Source organism: Enoplosus armatus, chromosome 6 (assembly GCF_043641665.1).
Source record: "Enoplosus armatus isolate fEnoArm2 chromosome 6, fEnoArm2.hap1, whole genome shotgun sequence".
NCBI lineage: Eukaryota > Metazoa > Chordata > Actinopteri > Centrarchiformes > Enoplosidae > Enoplosus > Enoplosus armatus.
Window position 1 is genome coordinate 9,204,473 of NC_092185.1, and position 21,826 is coordinate 9,226,298.

Genomic DNA, 21,826 nt, shown 5'->3' on the forward strand with positions numbered 1-21,826 from the left:
ACAACTACTTCATCGAATCACCACAGGTAAGATCATAATTTAACCTAATAAAGATTTATTAGGCCTTGCATAACTTAGTTAGCTTCAGCCTCTACAGTTTGTCTGGCCAAATTAGCATCTGTTTTCCCTTTCTTCGTGCTGATGTCTCACGTCTTTTTGCCTGTATCCACTTTTGTTTTCTTAAAGGCCCAGTTTTTCGGTACGGTAGCTTATATAAATTTGGTTATGTATTCTTTACCCTGTTAGTGGTGCATCTCACCACACAGTAGCTTTAGTGCCATGTTTCTGTTTTCTTGCCGACGAAAGTGGCAAATAACTTTCACGCAATTGTTTTCCTCTCCGGTGTGGGCGGGGCTTAGGCCATACCTGAGTCCCGGTACCTCAGCAGGTATGACTTGCTGTGCTTTGGTAAACTAGTACTGACTTTTGTTTAACAATTAATTAATTGCCACATTTGGAAATAGGAAATCCTGATTGCTGATCATATACATGGTGCTGCACAATAAAAGAAACATTTGTACAATATAACGCAGTCCAATGTAATATAGCCCAACAATAAAAAATACTATTTAGCTTATAATGCTTATTGCCTCTCTGTTACAGATATGAATCAACTCTCTCAACATTATGGTTAGGAATTCCTGTTATTTTGTCCATCCTATGTACGGGGCGGAAAAACTATGAAGGAGGACACACTATGAATTTAATGTTGTTTTCATTGATTTTATGTAACCATTTACACTTAAAACTGCAGGGCTCTGCATCTATTTTCTTTACCAAAGAAGCAGAAGAAAATGTTATGAAGTGTGTCCACCACATATCGTCGACCAATAAATTAGAAAGGATGGGTGATGCTTTACTGCTTATTTCCCATGTACAATTAAATGAACCTAGAAGAAGAATTATGTTGGACAACATAATAGGTTATATTTACAGAAGACATTTTGACATGTCACAGTAGGAGCACTGGTGTAAATAATAAAATTAGTGATGCCTGAATTCCATTTAATTGCTGCAGTTTCAGGGTCATGGTATTGTGCGTGGCTCACTGTCATGTCTCACTAGGACACTTAGAAAAGTAAAATTGACCCATTAACATAGATAATATTATTATTAGTAATACCTGTGCTTTTCCTACTATAAGAAGTCAAAATGGCGGCTGTGAAAAAGGCCCGTTTCTCCTGTAAAAACAACCAAGAAAGATTTTTTTTAAATCATATTCTTGTTATGAATCTGACCTGTTCAACCATTTATCTTGGCATTTCTCTCATTCTAGGCTGTACTCCAACACCATAATCAGTGTACTTTTCTTAGCTTTAATAAGTATCATTTCAATTGTCAGATGTTGCAATGGGATAATTAATTGTAATTTGACAGTCACAGTGAAAGGAATTGATAACCAATCATTTAACTGGTAAAAGGGAACAGTGAATATTATGAAAGTAAGTAGTAGAGAAGTAGAGACATAATAGCAGTCATATGAGGATTTTATATCATTATTCTTTGGATTGTCTCCCTCTGCAGGTTAATCATGTTTATATCAGGTGTAGCATGCATGTTACTGAACAGCACAGAACAGAAGGAAAACATACAAAGGTTTAAAAAAAAATCTCATCTGGTTTAATAGCACTGTACATACTGATACACCTTGTCTAAAACTCTTTGTAGTATTTTGGGTAGAAGCAGGGGGAGGGAATTACTGATGGAAGAAGGCTTAAAGTCCGGAAAAGACTCAGGTATTGTCAAAGGTAAAACAGGGTATTATTGGGTAGATTTACTTAGTTAAGTAGCTTAAAGGGCTTTTTAGGGGAATTAGGGGAGAGGTAGAAACATAAAGTGGAAGTATTTGAGGTAAATGCTGCAGGGTTTCATTGCCCGCCGAGGTCATAGTTTCATTTCTTGTTGGAAATTAGTGCGTTGACTTCATCCTCTGGTTGGAGGCTATGCCACTGGGCTATTGGCCTCCGGGGGTTGGCCAGCATGTCTGACCAGTGGCATTGCTTAATCCCAGTGCTGTTACCGCCCAGCAGCACCTTCCCGATGGCATCATTCTTCCCAATCTTATCATAGTCCAACACAGTCACTGCTATCTGCACCTTCTATATATGGAAACACACGCACCCAAAGAAAATGAATGAATTTCTGATTAATTGCATTTGTGTGTGTGTGTGTGAGAACAAATAAATGTACCTCTATCTGTTCACATGGCACTTCAAAGCTGAAAGACTCATTGTAGTAAGGGTTCAAAGTGTTCTTCTTTATCGTTGTTTTCTTTTTCTTGAGTCTTTTCCCATTCTGCATTAAGTGGATCTTCACATAAGGGTCTGATAGAGAGAACAGAGAGAGGGTTTATATCAGCGCAACAGACCAACAGCCTGGCACTGACGCAGTAACTCCATCAGTGAAACACAACATCTATTGTAGTAACACCTGATAGTTTCCCCCAAATAGAAACTGCTTGAAAGTGGACACACCACTAAAAAGTCGTTTTAAGCCTTTAATGCTCAACCAGAGCTAACAAACTTGGACTATTTAGGGTGCATCTAGTCTTATAAAATGTATTAAGACATATTTATGTTTCTTATTAATTGAAGAGTTTAAAATGACAAAAAAGCTTTACTTAATTGTGGCACTGGTCTTGTTCATACTGAAAAACTCAGCTTAAGCTTAAACTTAGATCGAATGGGATTTGAGATTTTATTGCTGCTCGACTCACCTGATAATCCACCCACATCCATTTTCTTCAGGTTTTTGGCCTCCAAAATCACCACCGTCAGCTTCCCTGCGGTAGGCACATACCTCAAGGACAAACATATGTCTCCAAGCCGCTCGCTCTAATATAAAGAAAAAGAAGTGAGTATGTTGTTGGGGAATTGTCTCCCAAGAATGGCTTCCTGATTACATAAATACACCAAATAATATTGAAGCTGAAATATCAACATCACAAGAGGCTGCAGTCTTTCTCAGAGACAGAGGTGCTTTAAAATCAGGGTGACTACTCTGTGCAGTATTCCTGGCATTGAAAGTGTAAATATCAAAAGTAGGACGTATTTGATTTTACTCTAGCCAAAGAAATGTCAAGCATCAGTAACCCAAACACAAAGAAACACATCATGGAATACAAGGAAACAGATTTAGAAAACCACTGAATAGCAATTCTGGAAAACCAAAAAGCAAAATTTGTCTCATCCTATTCAACTTGTGCATCCCGTTTTTCAAGTTCAACTCCTCTCCCCCTCTCACAGCGTGCTCCCACCTCCTCCTTCTCTGCCTTCTGCAGATCCCTCCACTCCTGCAGAGACTGGCTGAAGTCCACACTGCTCATCGGTATCTTCACAGCTCCAATGGCATCGTGTTTTGAGAAACGGTCGAAGTCGTACACAGTCATCACCAGTGTCTTCCCGCCCAGCTCAGTGTATGGTACCTGCAGAAGAAACATCAAAGACAATAATCTGAAGCATATTATATGCCATATCTGGAAAAATAACTACATTTTTATTTATCTTGGATTTTTAATTGACCTTAAATGTGAAAGTCTCATTGAAGTTGGGTTCAAGGGTCTTCCTATGAACTTTGGTTTCAAACTTTTTCTTTTTGTCCGGGAGCAGATAGAGTTTGACATAAGGGTCAGAACTGCCTCCCACATCCATCGCAGGAAGTTCAGCAGCCTGCAAGATGCCTACTACCAGCTAGAAAGTGACAGCAAAGGAAAGCAATAACGAGAGATGAGAATCTGGCTAACTGACAGAGAGAAGAAAAGTATTAAAATGTGGCATTTGAGAGTTGGCAGATGGTGTGCAAAACATGTCATAGTGAATAGCGGCATCTCACCGTATTATCTGTGAAGTTGTAGTCTAATGTGAAATGTAGCCTGCCCAGCTTCTCCTGCTCCTTGGGCTCATTATCTGACAGCTCTGTTTCTTTGTTACCTTCATCTTTCAGCGACTGCACACACACACACACACACACACACACACACGCAGAGACAAACACACATCACATGCGGGTGAAATATATAACTTTACAAGTAATCAATGAAGACCTTCTGTCAACTTGTGGGGCAGCTATTTGTGCTGTGTTCCTACAGTATCTTGTATAGTATTACACAGCCAGAGGCAATTAAACAGAGATAAATTTACCATCTATGGTTTATTTATTGTTTAAAGGAGACGGGCCAATGTTAAATGTGACCTGCATCCTTAAAGACACCCCAAAACAACTCATCTCGGACCTCAACCTTTACTACAACATGAGCAATGTGCAAATATCCATTAGTCTTAACACATTGACAGTTTTACTACTCCTGGGTGACCCGGATGTCAGGACTGTGATACATTGCAACGACAATATATCTGCAGAGACTGTGTGTGTGTCTGTGTAGCCTACCTCATGGTACCCTCCATCCATTTCAGTGTCAAAGCCTCCTTTGCTCTTCTCTTTTCCCTTTTTCTTGTCCTTTTCTTTGTCCTTGTCCTTCTTTTTCAAGCACTTATTCCACACACACACAGCACACGACAGCACTGCGCACAAACTCACGATGCAAAGGGCAGCAACAGCCCCTGATGTCACTGCATACACACGTAAAAACACACACATAGATGATAGGTAATTAATTTACACACACTATTGCCGTTCAGAATGTTACACTTAAATTTCCCTTTGAGATGAAACCATTTTCCCACACTGAAAACACAGACAGTGTAATCACATATACAGAGAATGAACAAAATATCAGGATCACTGGAAAATGCAATCCAATCCAATCCAATACTCCTGTAATAAATGCTATTGTCAGAGAGGTGCTGATTCAAATCTGTGGTAATTTTAGGCCATATTTTGTGGTGGTGTTATACTGGATTACAGTATATTGTAAGGTGTGGTGTTAGTATCCATCTCTTATGTATTCTGCTTGTTCTAAAGGGTCATCGAAGCAATATATGACTCTGACATATTCAAATACAAGATGCCATTTTGTATGACTTGCAATTTTGATTCTCCAATATGCATGTACAAATCTGGCACGTCTGAACTAGTGAAAGGGAATAACTTCCACACAAGAGATGACAAACAGATAACACACTTCTGCCAGGGAGATAAATGTAACCTAACCTAACCTAACGTAGTATATATGTCCCATATGAGCAAATACTTGTCAGGCCTTTTCATACGCAGTGTGACCCTTCCTCGTTCAGTCATGAGACACTCTACAATTTTTACTTCCTGAGGATAGTTTGCCATCCAATAATTTTAGCTGTCTGATAATGGGAATACAGATAATACTCTCTTTATGAAATTGTCATTATGGATAGAATGAGAGAAAAATATATACCTACGATATCTGCAATCTTACTGTAAATCTTCACAAAGTTTTGAATTTTGGGGCATGCCGGCAGTGCTTTCAGCCCAGTACTTCCAGCATAGTACTCTGAAGAGTCATTTAAACTTCAAATCTTTTATTCAAATCAGTTTTAGATATTTAAACTCAAATCTCATTTATATTCTTAAAACAAGACAGAGCTACAGCACTTTTATCCTTTTAAATTGCCACATAGTATGAAATCATACTTGGATGCCTCACATGCTTTACTGAAAACCATGTTTGTACCTGCCTCTGGTTCTTTGATATTTGACCCGAATATCCTTCAAAATGCAGTTTTTAGTGGCTGCACCATTACAGTACATTGGCATGATTGTATTAATGTGTGTGTTATACCAGACCTGCCCAAAGGTCCATGGGGATGAGAATGAATTAGGTGTTTAACTCACTGTGGGCGCTGCGCAGTTCACCCATGAACTTGTTGGGACTGTGGCCTCCAGATTGATTTTGGCCCGGGGTGGCTGTTGCATTTAACAAGTGGGTTGGGGTAGCGGGGGTGCCAGGTGCTGCCGGAGCAGCTCGACGGTTCCCAGTCATTATTTTAGGAATGACAGCAGATCCAGAATTAAACTGGCAGAGAAACAGAAAAATATGGCTCAGCCCTAACCAAATAACAACTTATGCAATATATGGAACATTACACTTCAACAAAACAGAAATAGGCACCCGTAAATGCCCTCCAAATGTACAACAATCTAATCCGAGGAACCATCCAAACAAACCACATAAACACACATACACACCAGAGCAGAGTTTCCATAAATGCTATTGATCAGATTTATTTGAAGCAATAATCTGCTTATAGACACTGTATAACCATCAGTGTCAAATGACTTCTCCTGTTTCTGCTGGCCTGGCACTAACACTTGAACACAGGATATGCAAGCCGCTGTCTCTGCCAAACCTGCTGACATGGAGGCGAGAGGGACGGAGGAGAGGAAGGGGAGAGGTGAAGTTGAAGCGTCACGCGTGGACTGCTGCTGTTCCACAGTGAGCAGCCAGAGGTGAGAATCATGTGCCAAGGTCATGATCCGTGCAACATATAGTATACATGTATATGACTGCCAACACTCGAGTCCCAAATGCAAAAATGTTATATAATGATATTTTATTTTCTATTCTGCAGACATCACAGGTATTGAGTATCTGGGGTTGAGTCAGCAGATGTGATCTCACATCCAAGCAAACACTGACTTCAGTTTATTTCTGCTTTTTCAGGATCATTCACCAGTTCAGTCTGAAAAGACAGAGTCTCAAACAGAAGCCGCCGCTGATACACCAACAGCTGCAGGAGCAACCAGAAGCTTTCAAGGTACATCCAAAGGAACTGGTGGTGATGCCAAACAGAACAGCATGTCCCATATGTTATAGTCCGCTGATATGGATCATGTTATTGTGTATTTTAAGCAATATTTTAATACTCAGTTAAAAGTGTAACTAAGTATTAATTCACAGCTTTTATATTTGCATATGCCAGTATGACACAGATACATTGTACAAGCTACTAACTTGTCAAAATGCTAATTATTGGAATATAGTGTGCGTATATATATATATATATATAGATATATATATATATATATATGTAAATTGTTGTCTTTCTCTCTTTGCTGCAGAGGTGATAATGAATGACTCAGTATTCACACCATATGGTCCCCTGACTTCAGTTGTCAAAACAGCTAAAACTCTTTTAACACCTGATCTAACGAGGTTGCAAATTCATTACAGTATATGTAATACAGTGTCGCTGCAAGATGAAAGCTTGTCAGAAATTACAAGTTTAAGACAAAAACAGCCTTCACAGCTTGACATCAGAAATGTTCTCAACCTTCAGAAGAAGCGAATCTTTCAGTAGAAGCGAAAGAAAATCCCTGAAACTGGAGTTACAAACAAATAAACAAATAAATTAGCCATTATGATTGTGCTGTTGCACCCCAGCCTTCATCCAGTAAACAACAGAATGACCTGCACAGACCTGATTTAATATTATTGATCTATTATGCGTCTGTGGGTTTAGACACAGTTATTATTCACTTAGCACGGACGAGAGAGAAATAAGTCAAAGTACTTTTGATTGATGAAACAAAGAGGAAAAACAAAAGGACCCCGAGACATACCTGTATTCAGACGTCTCAGCAGCAATGTTCAGACTCACAGGTACTCCTTTTCCAAAGAGATAGGTGAGGAGGAGGAGGAGGGTGAGGAGAAAATATGACAGGATCAGAGAGTGCAGGAGAGGTGGAGGAAAACGGTGAAGTGAGGAAGAGTGTTTGTTTCTAGCCAGTTTCTAGCCAGTTTCTAGCCAGACCTGAAGAAGAGGAGAGCAGGTGTGTGAAAGCTGGATCCAGGGAGAGAGAAAGAGAGAGGGAGGGAAGGACAAGATAGGGTTGGGGTTGGGATAGGTGGGAATGCAGCTTGATCTTGTGTTGCTGCTGCTGCTGTGTGTGCGTGTGTGTGTGTGTGTGTGTTATGTGTTTGGGTGAATGTGAATGTTCTTTTCTGTCCATTCAGGTCTCATGGGAGCACTGGTGCTTATTTCTGACGTCCCACCTCTCGTGACCTCTGTCCCATCCCTACAGGTCACCCTCAGCGGGCCACTGATGCATATTCATTAGTGTAGTGACATGGCTTTTTAAAGGCTCGTTAGCATAGTGAGAGTTCAGCAACAGAGGGCATTTACATTCAGAGTGGACAGCTCTGTATGTGTGTTGGTGTGTGCGCATCTGTACATCTGGCAGTAGCTGCAGAAATGTCTCATATTGTCTATGTATAGATGATGTAGCCTGATTTAGAAACTTAGGATGTGGTTTCTGCAGCAACACAGAGATCAAGTTCCGGCCCCGCCCCGTTCACCTTGAGGTACCAGAGACGCACAGAGATACTATACAGAAGGAGGGACGAGACAGAGGGAAAGAGAGGGGGTAGGGGGATGAGCAGGGAAGAGACATAACCTCTGTATTTCTGTTGCTTATGACAAACATTTTAAATCTGTTGTCATCACAAAGTGAGGCCAGTTGACTCAAACTCATGCATGTTGGAATCTTGAGGTTACGTGACCTTTTATGTGTGACGCATTTATGTGTGTAGAAAATTATGCTTTATTTATTTTTTGGGAAAGTCTCGTTGAGATAAAGATCTCTTTTACAAGCGATGCCTAAAAACAAATTACATATATACAACATCACAACAAGGCAGTTCAGTCAGACAGAGCAGTCACCGCATACACAGACACAATTTAAAACAGTTACAAATATAAAAAATCTAGTGTCATTATTATTAGCGCTGAACTCAGTTAAGGATGAGGGAATTTACAAAAGAGAAACTGATTTTCATTTGTAATAAAGCATAGCATGGTGCGTGCTTAGTGACAAAGCGTGTAAACAGTGGACCAAAAGCCCCACAGCAGACATTTTGACTTGTCACAGTAGGAAAAGCACAGGTGTTACTAATAACATTAACGAAGGCTTCGTGCTTTCCAAGTTTCCTAGCAATCCATGACAGTGTGACAGTTTACCAGCATACACAACAACACAATAACCTTGAATCTGAAGCATCATTCGTTTTATTGTTTACACCTGCGCTTTTACCTTAATTTCTGTGAAAAAGCTCCATTGTGCTGCAAATTTGCTCATGTATTTTTCTACACCTAGCACCAGTATTTTAAGTCCTGTGAAGGCAGGGAGATTATGAAAGTTATTATGATTCTGTAAACATCCAAACTGACATATACAGTCACATAATCAGTAAATAGTCATGAATATATGTTATGTAATACTTTGACACACGCATATAAAAATGATATGTACAGCAAAGAAAATCCCTGCCCAGTTGTAAACATACAGAATAAACTACTGTATGTATAACTGCGTTCTTGGTTTTAGGGATAGAAAAAACAGCTCATACCTCCACACACTAGGTGGCAACAGTAATTTCTGATCTAAATTGCATGGACGCAACAAACCACAGAAGAAGCCTCGTCTCTTGGATACAGAGAAAGCGTTCCTGCTGGACTGATGGTGAGTTCTCTCAGATTAAAGCATTATGTTCTGGGGAAGGAATGGGTTATTTTTCTGCTTTTGTGGCAGCTAGAAAATGGTGCTTTTAAGTCATCAATGGTTTATAATAAAATAAGATCACCTGAGCCGCTGACGAGTTCGCTGCATTGGTTCAAATAACTACCTAGCTAGGAGATGCTAACGCTTTTTTACGTGACTTAGCTAGTGGTAAATAGAATCGAGTTCGCCGAGTAACGTTAGCGAAGTAAACTATAAGTCATTTATAAGTCAAATGACACGACGGCCATGACAGGAGAAATACACAGCACAGGACAGGAAAGTGAACATTGACAAACGCTGGGTATTAACCTTTAAGAAAAACGTAACTTTGTGTAGTACTGTAATATAGGAGCTACTTGTTGCTGTAGAGATGTATTCATGGTTGATGGACATCATGTCCCTGTGCAGCCACTGTATATACAGCTACAGTTACAGTCCGATAGTTATCCACTGACTGTTAGCTGTATGTAAAGTCTGCATATAGACTGCATCACAGCACTTGATTAGATTCAACTATCACACATATGCATGTAATACATTATATAGTGTACATAAAGTCTGTCTGCTACATACTGTATACACTATACGGAATAATATATTAGTGTATTATACTATACTATAAAATATTATTCCGTATAGTGTATACTATATATATATATAGTATACTGTAATGACACTATACGGAATAAGATATTACAGTATGATACAAATGATCACTATTTAGGTACTACAGAGTGAATATATATATATTACATTGTGAACAGATATTACAGAAATTATTTATTATGAGTAATGCATGCTCAGTGTTAGAACTGCAGTTGGAAGTCAGACTGTTTTAACACAGTAGTAATTAACATTAAAACATGGCTCTTGAAATGTAAGCAAAGATGTAAAATTGACATCTGCCATGTGCCAAATATTGGTAAAGGACAACTCTGCAGCATACATGAAATCATTTATCCCACATGTAATGTTTTGAGTCAATACTATTTGCATACCTCTGTTATATTCCCTTTTGTTTCTTTTCACAATGAACCAAAAACTCATATTTGGACACTGCTTGTGGTGCTGAGTCTGTTGCTTGTTTATAAAATTTAGATTTATTTTATGCAATTGATAGTTGGAACACTAGCCTATCCTCTTTTAAACCTCAGCTTGTGTGCCTTCCAGGGTGTGGGGATGCTGCCGGTGGAGCATCTTCACCTGGAACATGTTCTGCAGACTGTGTCTGTGTTGGAGTCAGTCGTCCTCCACAGTTTTGGCCCTGAAGGAGGACAGGTGCTGTTCACCCGAGACACAGGACAGGCAATGTTGAGCCGCAGTGGGACACGCATTCTCACAGCACTACGACTGGAGCATCCACTGGCCAGGTACACATCTACTCTTTAAATATGATACTCTTTGTCAAGTGACATTTTCTCTTTTGATGTGTTTGTGCGTATTTCATTTTAGGATGGTGGTTGAGTGTGTCTTGAAACACAGCACTGTAACAGGCGATGGATCCAAGACCTTTATCCTACTCCTGGCGTCATTAGTACGGATGATTCATACAACGGCCTGCAAGGAGCCTAATGTGTCTCACACCTATAACTCCAGGGAAGCAGCAGAGGCTGCCACTGCCAGGCACTTGGCTGACGAACTGCTATCGTTTGCTTTGGAGGAGCTGGATGATATCATTGCTATGGGAGTGGTCCCGTATGGATGCTGTCTTTCATGGGAGGATTTCACTGCAAAAACACAATTACCAGCTCACACAAACAATCACAGTGTTCAAAAGCTACTGGCATCATTCTTTCATTCACGTCTTGGTCGCACCCACTGTGACTTTATTAGCAGCCTCACCTGTGAACTGCTCACTCACTGGAGGTTTAAAAATGACCTACCGTCCTTATCACTTCAGTTTGTAAATGACAACTTGCCTGCATTGCATACACCTGTATTAGGCTTCCCTATTAGTTGTTCACGTTTGATTGAGGGGCAGGTCATTCACAGGGACTTTTCTACGCCCTGCCCTCAGACTGACCACCAGCCAGTTAAAGCTGTAGTTTTTACAGGGCACCTGCAGCCAAAATTGCTCAGTGCAGGAGAAGTGCTGGAGCTGGGATGTGGAGAGCAAAGGATGAAAAGAAGTGTTGTGCAATTTAGCGCCTGGGCAGAAAGGTCACTAGAGTGTGTCATTGCAAACCTGCAGAGTTTGGGTGTCTCTGTGCTCCTGTCTGCAGTCAAACAGTCTGCTGCTGTCCTGGCTTTAGCTGCACAGGCAGACATGTGCATTGTGGAGTGTGTCAGTGAAGATGAGCTGTCTCTCTTTTCCCGGCTAAGTGGGGCCACACCTGCCTCAGACTGCTGGATGATTGAACCAGAGCATGTTGCTACACTGACCTTTTGCCGACCAATACTGCTGGGAGCCCATAGGTATGAAAACATGTCTCTCTTTCTCACTCATATATACAAAGTCACACATGCATACAAAGAATTACACATACCTGTAATCCACAGGGCATTGATTACTGGTGTTTTCTTTATCTGGTTTGATTCATGGTCAAAAGTGTCAAAATAACCCTTTTTTTCTCTTCCACAGGTATGTCCATGTGGCTTTCCATGATTCAGAGGAAAGGGTCCTGGTCAAACCCTGCAGTCTGGTCCTTTGCGGCCCAGGGGAAGGGCAAACTGACCAGTATGCATGCGCATTTCGAGATGCCATCCGCATGCTACTTTCAACTTGGGAGCCCATGGGCATGACTGCAACTACAGCATCAAAGAGGACCGTGCAGTCAAACAAAAGCACATCTTTACATATGGACAATCAGATCCCCAATGCACCTCCCTTCCAGCAGGGTGTGTTGGAGCCAGGCAGTGTTATACCTGCTGGTGGGACATTTGAGTTTCTCTTAAACCATGCCCTCCTACAACAACGCCACAGTTGCTCAGTTTCTGATGACACAAATATGGGTGTCCCTGCTGTCTCCCACCTCTTGGCAAATGCTCTACTGAGCGTGCCCCGACAGATTTACTCCCACAATCTGCGATGTTTCCTGCAGACTCAAACCAGGATCCTGAGTTTTATTCAGAATCACTCCCACCCTGTCAGCCGCGTATACAAACACAAACAGGACACAATCCTCATACAGGATCGGGGTAAAAGGGAATTTCCTCTAGAGGAGGGTAAACAAAGCATGCATTGTTGTAGAGAGGCTGATGTGTCATCCAAAGTTTTTATTTGGGACTCGGGCCTTGAATCTGTTTTCTGTAAATACCAGCTACTTCTGGCCGTTCTGCAGTGTGTCTCAAGTCTTCTCCAGGTGGACACTGTGTTGTGCACGCACACTGCTTTGCACACACAGTCACGCGGACTTGCAAACATTTCCTGGGAGGACACAGAGGACGAGGCTGAGGACTGAGATTGTATTGTGTCCCAAGATGAAAGCCATGGACATATTTTCTCTCTGTTCTTTCTCAGGTATCATTTAAAAGTTGGAGGAAATCATTTCCTCTTTAATGCAGATTGCTACTGCAATTTTTGTATGGCCACAGTATTTTAATTTGCCTCTCTGCAATATATTTGTGATGCATATATTTGTAATATACATTTATACTTCCACTGAGATAGTCAAGTACATTTCATGCCAGTACTGTGGTGGGGTGCAATTTATAGGCCAATAAAATGTTACGGTGGTTCTATACCGTCCTGTCCTGAATCAAGGCTAGCTTTGGCAATAACAGTAAAAAAGAAAACATCAAACTACCTAAGTGTTAATCTCTGTATAGGACAGAATGTGCAGCCGTTATCAAATAGTTTAGTCTTTATCTACTGTGTGTTAATGTGAAGTAGTGTGGTAGTGTGAGTGTGCCAATGTTGATGTTGGCCTTTTTCCTCTTGAGTCCTCATCATGGTTCCTATTTTTTTTAAACATTTCTCTTCCTTATCTCAGTTTCCTGCCCTCTTCCCTTGGCCAGTACACATTCTGTTACATAAAAGGCATACACACAGAACAACATGCAGACATCGTCTCACAAATATACAAGCTCCTTTTTATAATCAGCCTTATCGCCATAGTGGGGGTGGGGTTTCTGAGAGGGCAACACCCGGCTTTCAACAACCAAATCAAAGTGCACTTCCTTGTGCTATAATCAGAGGAACAGTAACTCTATTCTCACCTCTTTTTGGGCCAATAGTGAGTCATTAGAAATTATCTAGACTTGCAACCATATATAAATGTGTGCTGTTTACTGTAATCAGTGTGTGCTCCTAGTTGCTCCAAATTTTCCGTAAATTAATTATGAAGGGATATCTCAGAAACAAAGACAGTTCTTGGCTTTGTTTGCGCTTTGGATCAAACTCTTCATGACTCACACTTGACGGTCGCAAATATCAAAGAGGGGAAAGCTTGGGGGAGTATTCAGAATGTTTTTTTCCACTGCGCACATGGAAAAGAACCCAAATGTTGTTTTCAGTCTTATCAAGGCTCCCACGCCCTTTTAACCCCCTACATGCCCCCTATAATCATACACAGCTAAAACTATCATGCCATGCAGAGTCAATCTGATAGCGTGGTAACTTAAAAGTGAATATTTAGTCCATGCTCTTTACTCAGTGACCTGCTGAGTATAGGCTCTTGCACTGTGTGTATATGAGTGATTGCCATAATGTAATACTCTTGAGTCGACTCAGTTAGTTTGGTTTATTTGGCTCTCATTATTTTTTTTGTCTCTGTAAAACATAGTGCATATGGTATAAATCAACCCAATCTCTGTAAAATGAAAAGGACATTATAAAATACATCATCAAACCGCATGTACCATACAACCACCTAAGTGTATAAATCTTTTACAAATAAAAAACAGACATATACAAAACGTTGACAAATTAAAGGCGTTTTTAGAAAGGGCAAGTTAGGACATGGAGAAAGAAAGGAAAGGAACAAATGAAATGTCACAATGGAGGAACCAAAATGCTACTCTAATACCAAGCCGGAATAAACCACAGTCACCACAGTTCACAGCTTGGCATTCTGGCTACTAGTCACCATGGCTTGACTTCAGTGTTGTAAGGAAAAGGAATTATAGAATTTCATTGGCTACTGCTGTATTGTGCTGAAGTGGTGGTGGTGGTTGCCTTTTTTAATGGCCCTGGTCCATGATTCTTCTTGCCAGTAGGTGACTCCAAGTGAGAAATGTGATCAGTATACAATAATATGATCTTTTGTTTAGATAATTAGCAGTTCACAAACACTAATTTCAATCAAATGACCACAAAAGGACACATTTCTGTACTACATTGCCACTGAAGCACAGATGACACCCATTCTATAGTTGGGCCAAATAACCACATTGCATCTATATAGTCCAGGAAGGTGGGCCTAAGTGTCAGCAGCACAGTTATAACTGATGTAAAATGTAATAATCAGAAATATCTACACCCAGCTTGGCTTAGGTTATCCCCCTTGAACAAGCAGTGTTTCTATTGGCAGTGGAGAGTCATGTGACTCTAGGAATGACATCATGCAACATTAATAAGGACTTCAGGGTGTGATGGAGGTTCTCACACCACCTCCCGAGACTTCCTGATGGCGCAGCACAGGAGCATGCTAAAGATCATCCCAAACATCTGTAAGAGAGAGCGAGACGTACGTTACTTGTGTTTGTGTTGGCTCAAGTCTGCACTGTGCTCATCCTTCAGGTCAGCAGAATTTGATGAGATTATACAGTCAAACCAATCACACACTTACCATAACAACACCGATGGTGATGCCCACTCCTCCTATGATGTGCAGCTTGGAGTCAAACACCTCATCAATGGCGTCAGGACAGCTCTGCAACACACAAGCATGATTCCTTTCAGCTTTCTCTAAACCTATGCTGAACATGACTTGTGGTATGGCACACGTAACAGACAGCCTGAAAGCATGCAGGCGCCAGTAAACCATTGTTGCCATAGTAACACTGCAAGGAGGCTGAAGGAATTAGTCTGCAAAGGGAAGACTGATAAACTTGTGTCAAATGTCAGGCCATCATTATGTATTTGACATACAGTAATTGCCCCTGCTCTCACAAAGCGGAGGCATGTCTGGCATCTGTTAGATCTTTTGGATGGTCTCTCGTACTGAGAGATCTTTTGGATAGTCTCTCACACTGAAATATTTTTATTTCCTTCTCTGTCTCTTGACTGAACTACCTGGCTCTGTTGGCATCCAATCTATAGACATTCAGGGTAGGTGTACCTTTGTAATGAGCTCCTCAAGTGGCTCTCCCCGGGGACAGGTGTCTTTGGCAGCATCTATTGCAGTACCAGTTGGTCCGCAACAGTTAAGCTGTAAACACACACAAAATCATACATACATCATACAAAAACATTTTGTTTTAATTTTAAGTCCCCAAAGTCTTGTCATCACAGTGAGGTTGCCAGGCAACCAGTGTAGGCGCTGCACAGAAGTACTGGATGTATGTGTAAAATGTTACAGCGCGTAACTCCCTCCAAAGCAACAAATATTTTTGTTTGTGCACAAATTAAACCAGATAAAACATTCATTAGTGAGCTTTAGAGATGCTAGTCAGTATATTTTTGTCCTTTGGAGGCTAGCCGTTTCCCCTTTCTTCCAGCTTTTACGCTAAGCTAGGCTATTTGCTTCCCAGCTCTAGCTCCAGACTTAACGCACAAAGAGGATATTGATGCCAATCGTCTCATCTAACTCTCACAAAGAAAGTGAATATTTCCTAAAATGCTGAACTTGTCCTTTAAGGTCATTTGCTGAATCTGTCATCATAAACATTACTGATGATACTTCTTGTGGACAGTTTTCAAAAAGCTTGTGCCAGGTGACAAAAACAAAGTCCCATGGGAGTGTATTGCATTTGCTTGAAAATACCTTTGTGGCAAATTCCTTTTAGATAAGATCTGATTCGGTCTGAATGAGAATGGAGCAGATCTGGCTCACCCCGGTTTGAATCACCCGCAGTGTCTCTTTGAGGCGTTCGTCTCCTGTTGCCTTGAAGTTATTGTAGGTCTGCATGTAGAACGTTGTGATGTCATTCACTACCTGCAACACAGCAGCAAGCCGGGAAAACGTATTTTATAAACGACACTAAGACAGACAGACACATTTCACTTTTCATAGCCATTATTTAGTGATTAATTCTAGTTTTAGGCTTATATTTATTTCTACCTGGTGCTTGTTCTTGTTGTATTGCCTCTAATGTACTTCTCTATAACTATGTTAAGTGCTTGTAACTTTGTTGAAAATTATCAATGTAACATACTTTAAACTTAAACGTTACCTTGCTTTGGTTGGAAAATCCCCAGATTCCAGCTGCGACTTCAATGGCAAATATGATAAGCAGGAAGAAGAAGAACTGCACAAAATGAAAGACAAAATTAAACTCAGCTGATTGTGTGAATGTGCATGTGTGCGTGCATGTGTGCATGTGTGAGCAAGTAAGGTCATTTGAGTGTAGCTGAACCCAATTTACATAAACTCCTCCTCCTGAGAGATTTAGTACAAGAAGATTACGGCCAGACAGGGCAGAAGGGAAGGAGGGAGGGAGGCAACAAGTACAGGGAAATCTAGAGACTCTTCTCTGGCCTTGACAACATTCAGTAAACAATGATGAAGGCAGACATCTCATATTTCTTATTGAGCCCAAGGTCAGTCCACAATCCTAAAGCTGAAGTGGGTTAACAAGTCCAGAGTGAGATCACAAGACTCAGACAGAGAGAAAGAAACTGTTGGTTTTTAAATGTTATGTTAGTTAAGTCAAAAGAAGTTAATATCTTTAGAGTCACATGAAGACTGAAAAAGTAGTACGAACCAGCCCCAGCATACAGGGGGACTCCTGGATGGCCCCACAACATCCCAGGAAACCCACCACCATCATCAGTGCTCCAGCTCCTATCAGGATATATACACCTACACACACATAAAGTACATCACAGACACATACGAGCATACTTAGTGTCTGTTGCAGAGCTCACATAATCCAAAATTGTACTTAAACTTTGCTTAAATGATAATGGATCACGGGCTTACCTGTGTAAAACACATATGGAGAGTCTGTTCCTTCAAACAGGCCTTTGGTCTTTGGGTCTAATCTTAGCCACAGGCCTATAGCAAAGACAGCAGTGCCTGCAAGCTGAAACACAAAAACATGTATATTTTCAAACACAGTACAGTAATAAGTTATTATAGCACTAAATGTGTTACGCACACTGTACGCTCGTAGACTGTCAGTCTGGCTGTACAGTGGTAAGACAAATTAGAGAGTGTAACAGTGAGAAATTAAGCTCAATAAAAGTTCAGACAGGATGAATACTTCTCTACGTATGCCCTCTCCGTATTTATGCATATTTCCCACTTGTCAACTCAATTAGCTGATTATAATTTCACCACACCAGTTAACAATTATCTCGTCGCTGTCTGATTGTAAAACTCTTCTTTTCTTGGCTGCTTCCAGTTGTCATTTCAAATCTGCATTGATAGGCCTCATTTGGAATCCTTCTTCAAACGTCAACCAGTTTTCAGTCCAGGAAGAGGTTTCTGCTGTCTGTCATATCCAAACCTTCACCAATACCAGTATCTAGTCTCCACTGGGGTAAATTTCTATTCTGGCAATAGCGATAATTTAATGATGGTGGCTAATCACCAATGACTCTTTCTATGCTTCAATTCCTGTTGTGTGTGACAGTATATCAATAGAAAAAACATTGGTATTTATCGTCACACATCACAATTCATTAGCAATGTAGCATCACATGTCTAACAAACCCATTAAAAATTACACTCAGCTTTTCAACTCTTGATAAGGATATGTCTGGAGACATTTAACCAATGAGATCCTGATAAAACAGGGATTTTAGCACACATTGGGAGCATGATATACTGTTATGTGTATATGAAAGTGTGTCTATGTGAACTATGTGCGCATGCACCTACTACCTGTATACACAAAACAAGATCAGTCTCACAGTTAGAGAAGAGAGATGAGAGAAAGAAAGTTTACTTTGCTTTTTGTATTTTATATTGACAAAAAGTAGCATTTGAATCCATCAACACTTAACTGTGTGTATGTTATTATATTCTGCAACACTGGTCTGTTCGCAGTTTGCTCTTTTTACATAGCGTGAACGAAAGAGCATAAAAGTCTGTACTTTACACTATAAATGCCCATGCATGGTGTCGTACTGAGTCATTTCACTGTGTATACTTTCTGTTGTATAATCTTTATGTTCCATTGTATGAACAAAATAGCAGACTAGAGAAAACCTCCAAGCTGCAAATCTGTACTACTGGTTGAGGAAGCTTCTCCATTCCTGTTTCTCTCTCTCTCTCTCTCTCTCTCTCTCTCACACACACACACACACACACACACACACACACACACACAATCACACTCAACACAATAAGTAACAATAAAAAGAAAAGTACACCTACCCAGAAGAAAAAGTTGAAGACAAACATGAGATATTTCACACACTTGATTCCCCCAGCGACAGCCATGCTGATTCTGTCTACACAATGCACCGCTATGAGCGTTTAATAACTAACTTCTTCCCAGGAGGAAGTGAAGCATAATGGTGTCAGTTAAAAAAAAAAAAAAGTGGTGGAAAGGGAGAGCGTGTTCAATACCACGCCTTCATACAATCACCTGATTACAGATACAAGTAGGGAGTGGCAAGAGAGCTCGAAAAACTGACCTCCATTGTGTATACCTGTTTTCCTTCCTCTCTTTTGTTCCGCGTTCATGCATGCAGTTTGTGCCTAACTACTGCATGTGTGCAGGTCGTGCGGGCAGACATGTTTTTATGATCTGGGAGGTGTAGCAGCACAGAGGGCTCTGTTGAGGCACGTTGAAAGCAAGGTTTGTGAACCCAGCTCTCCATGCACAGATACAAAGCTGCGCATGTACACTCTTGTTGTGTCCAGACAGAGCAGGCATCAGATATGTGTGTCATGTGAAATGTGGCTGCGTTAACTGGGCTATGACCAGAGTGTGACACATCTTCAGTTCCTGTTTAATCCAGCATCTGCTTTTATATGTGAGTGTGAGGTTTTATGATGTTGTCTCTTGTCAATCTAAATGACAGACTAGAAATTGTTGATTGATAAAGAGTTACACTTTATAGTCACCTTATTGGTTTCTTATTAAAGTGTTCACCACTGACAATGCTGATTTTCTACAAATGATTAACTTAGTGAATGTTTGCATCTTTGAATCTTCAATACACAAAATTGGTTTTGCTTGGATCATTTCCCTCTCTCTCTCACACACACACACTGTGGGAAACCCCTGTCTGCCCTGTAATGAACGGTTATTCTTGGCTCTATCTAGCCTATAACTGCACAAATTATAAACGTTCATAAAAGGGCAAAACATCCATGTGAGGCCACACACGCAGAGAGATCACAAACAAACGGACACAACAAGACACACCCTGCAGGCTTAGTGGGACACAAATAGCCTACATGGGATATCCAGGATTCATTCACACAACACACAGGCTTGCTCCCTGACATGCTCCTCACATCACGTAACGTAGCAGAAGTCTTAATTATTCTTATATCAGTCACATCCTCCACCATAATAAAGCGCCCCCCCCACCATTGCAATTATTAAAATGCCGTGCGCGCAAACTCCAGAGTGTAGTCTGCGCGGTGGAACTGGGTCACTTGGCCACTGGGGATTATTCCTCCAGCCCGCTCGGGCTCCACACGCATTGTTGGGACACTTTGTGTTTAGTGGTGGCCAGTGCCAAAAATATTTCGAGGGGCACCTCACAATATAGCTACTGAGATAAGTAACCGAGGCTGTCTGTGAGCGCTCGGTACGATCCTGCATCTGGGACACTGTATAATTTCATTCACTATAGTAGCCTAACCTGCTCACACACGAACGCGCATGCACGCAAAGCTCACACACACACATACACGTTACACACAGACAGGATGTATGTTTTTCTATGAGAACAATGCATTCTCTCGCTTCAAACTCACCCAGAATACCAAGTTGAAGGCAAACATCAGGTATTTGATGCACATCTCTCCTCCCGACAGCGCGGCCATGGCGGTACTTGAGCTATAGATCACACTTCTGCTGGTATCACCTCTTCAAACCGACGCTAGTAGCCTATAGAAGAGGAGACCTTCTAAATAACAGTCAGTATGCAGAATGAGGTTATTTGCCGACGCGCCGGCACTGATACGTGCGTCGTGCTGCGCGCCTGTAGTGGTCCGCCCCCACACATAACGGACAGCAGGAGCAAAGCCTCCTGTAGCTTCTTTCTTTCTTCTTACAAATTCTCACTTTATTCTTTGAATCTGGTTCCACCTTTGCTTACTTAAAATAGCTCTACATTTAGTTTCTTATATTATTCCCGCAGGGACTTTTCAGTGATGTAACGATGTTGACATTCCTTATGGCATTTTCATCTCTGTAGTCGTCCTCATATTCTTATGTAGAGGCTTGGAACAGCATTTGTGACGCTCGGTAGGAATTTTCAAGTTTTCCTGCACGATTTTAAATATCTTCAGTGTCTTCCAAATAAGATTACACATGACTTTATTTTCATAACTCTCATAGCCAAGGGACCTGTAGTGGGAAAATACAACATTCCCACGACAGGACCCTATAGGCTGTGCTCAGTGTGTGTCTTCCCACCACACAATGGAGCAGCCATGCACTGAGCAGCAGCCTGCTGTGGGCTTTTCGGTCGCGAGTTCCTGCAGCACCCTGGGCAGTGCGATGACGTAATTCTCACAGAATAAGAACAGCGCGTTCGCGGATTGAATATACTGTACATGAATGGACACGGTGCACGAGCATGTCCGCGCGAGCTACGTCTCTCCGAGACAGCACACATGTACGCACAACAAAGTGACCAACCTCCTGTTATTCAAAACACCAGTTATACATATATATATATATATATATATACACACACACACACACACACACAATGTTTTTATGTTTTATATCATTGTCATTAAATACAGGCAATATTCAAAAGAAAATGGGAACTACTTTCTAATGATTCATACCCATTATAATGGGTTTATGAGTTGGCATTAATGGCTTTATTAGTGGTTAATACGTTATTTACTATTACTTTATAGATTAGTTTAGGTAAGTAATAACAACTTCACCAGGATCCTTTGACCACTTGTATCCTGGAAAAGGGTTGCAGAGCATCTGGACCAAAATCTATTTATTAACTTATTAATTACTGACTTGATTGTTGTAAAAAAACAAACAAACAAAAAAAAACAACTTGATTAATAACTTATTAACAGATATACTTGTAGACGACTCATTTACTTTTTTCTGATGGCTTAGTGCAAACCCACTGAATTAATGGTTTTACTAACATTTTAAACTACAGAATTGTTGTAGATCCACAACCCTT

At 40.8% G+C, this 21,826-nt stretch overlaps 3 protein-coding genes across 5 annotated transcripts; 1 reads left to right on the top strand and 2 right to left on the bottom strand.

Moving 5' to 3' along the window:
* Positions 1–1,892: 1,892 nt before the first annotated feature.
* syt1b (synaptotagmin Ib) lies at positions 1,893–5,914 on the bottom strand. The gene is made up of 8 exons (XM_070906867.1): positions 5,767–5,914; positions 4,387–4,568; positions 3,832–3,945; positions 3,522–3,689; positions 3,257–3,424; positions 2,717–2,834; positions 2,191–2,324; positions 1,893–2,099 (listed from the first exon to the last, which is right to left on the bottom strand). Exons 1-8 carry the CDS (start codon positions 5,912–5,914, stop codon positions 1,893–1,895), a joined length of 1,239 nt encoding a protein of 412 aa, XP_070762968.1.
* A 4,688-nt stretch (positions 5,915–10,602) lies between these two features.
* bbs10 (Bardet-Biedl syndrome 10) lies at positions 10,603–13,130 on the top strand. Its single transcript, XM_070908081.1, has 3 exons — positions 10,603–10,802; positions 10,885–11,847; positions 12,014–13,130. Exons 1-3 carry the CDS (start codon positions 10,612–10,614, stop codon positions 12,831–12,833), a joined length of 1,974 nt encoding a protein of 657 aa, XP_070764182.1. The 5' UTR covers positions 10,603–10,611; the 3' UTR covers positions 12,834–13,130.
* A 965-nt stretch (positions 13,131–14,095) lies between these two features.
* On the bottom strand, positions 14,096–20,573 carry cd9a (CD9 molecule a). 3 transcript variants are annotated; one of them, XM_070906784.1, is made up of 8 exons: positions 20,418–20,573; positions 17,457–17,559; positions 17,239–17,336; positions 16,708–16,782; positions 16,368–16,469; positions 15,654–15,743; positions 15,162–15,245; positions 14,096–15,040 (listed from the first exon to the last, which is right to left on the bottom strand). In XM_070906784.1, exons 1-8 carry the CDS (start codon positions 20,484–20,486, stop codon positions 14,975–14,977), a joined length of 687 nt encoding a protein of 228 aa, XP_070762885.1. In that variant the 5' UTR covers positions 20,487–20,573; the 3' UTR covers positions 14,096–14,974. The 3 variants fall into 3 exon arrangements, with proteins under 3 accessions (XP_070762885.1, XP_070762887.1, XP_070762886.1); XM_070906786.1 differs by lacking the exon at positions 20,418–20,573 and adding an exon at positions 19,121–19,138; XM_070906785.1 differs by lacking the exon at positions 20,418–20,573 and adding an exon at positions 18,858–18,997.
* Positions 20,574–21,826: the final 1,253 nt, after the last annotated feature.

Excerpts from the sequence above, each read along its gene's own strand:
- cd9a (XM_070906784.1), bottom strand. The coding sequence starts at position 20,486 with ATGGCCGCGCTGTCGGGAGGAGAGATGTGCATCAAATACCTGATGTTT. Across the intron at positions 17,337-17,456 it reads TCCATATGTGTTTTACACAG|GTGTATATATCCTGATAGGA; the intron begins GTAAGCCCGTGA and ends ATGTGTGTGTAG. Across the intron at positions 15,744-16,367 it reads TGCGGGTGATTCAAACCGGG|CTTAACTGTTGCGGACCAAC; the intron begins GTGAGCCAGATC and ends GTGTGTTTACAG.
- syt1b (XM_070906867.1), bottom strand. The coding sequence starts at position 5,914 with ATGACTGGGAACCGTCGAGCTGCTCCGGCAGCACCTGGCACCCCCGCT. Across the intron at positions 4,569-5,766 it reads TGAACTGCGCAGCGCCCACA|TGACATCAGGGGCTGTTGCT; the intron begins GTGAGTTAAACA and ends GTGTGTATGCAG. Across the intron at positions 2,100-2,190 it reads TGCCATGTGAACAGATAGAG|AAGGTGCAGATAGCAGTGAC; the intron begins GTACATTTATTT and ends TTCCATATATAG.
- bbs10 (XM_070908081.1), top strand. The coding sequence starts at position 10,612 with ATGCTGCCGGTGGAGCATCTTCACCTGGAACATGTTCTGCAGACTGTG. Across the intron at positions 10,803-10,884 it reads CTGGAGCATCCACTGGCCAG|GATGGTGGTTGAGTGTGTCT; the intron begins GTACACATCTAC and ends ATTTCATTTTAG. Across the intron at positions 11,848-12,013 it reads ATACTGCTGGGAGCCCATAG|GTATGTCCATGTGGCTTTCC; the intron begins GTATGAAAACAT and ends TCTCTTCCACAG.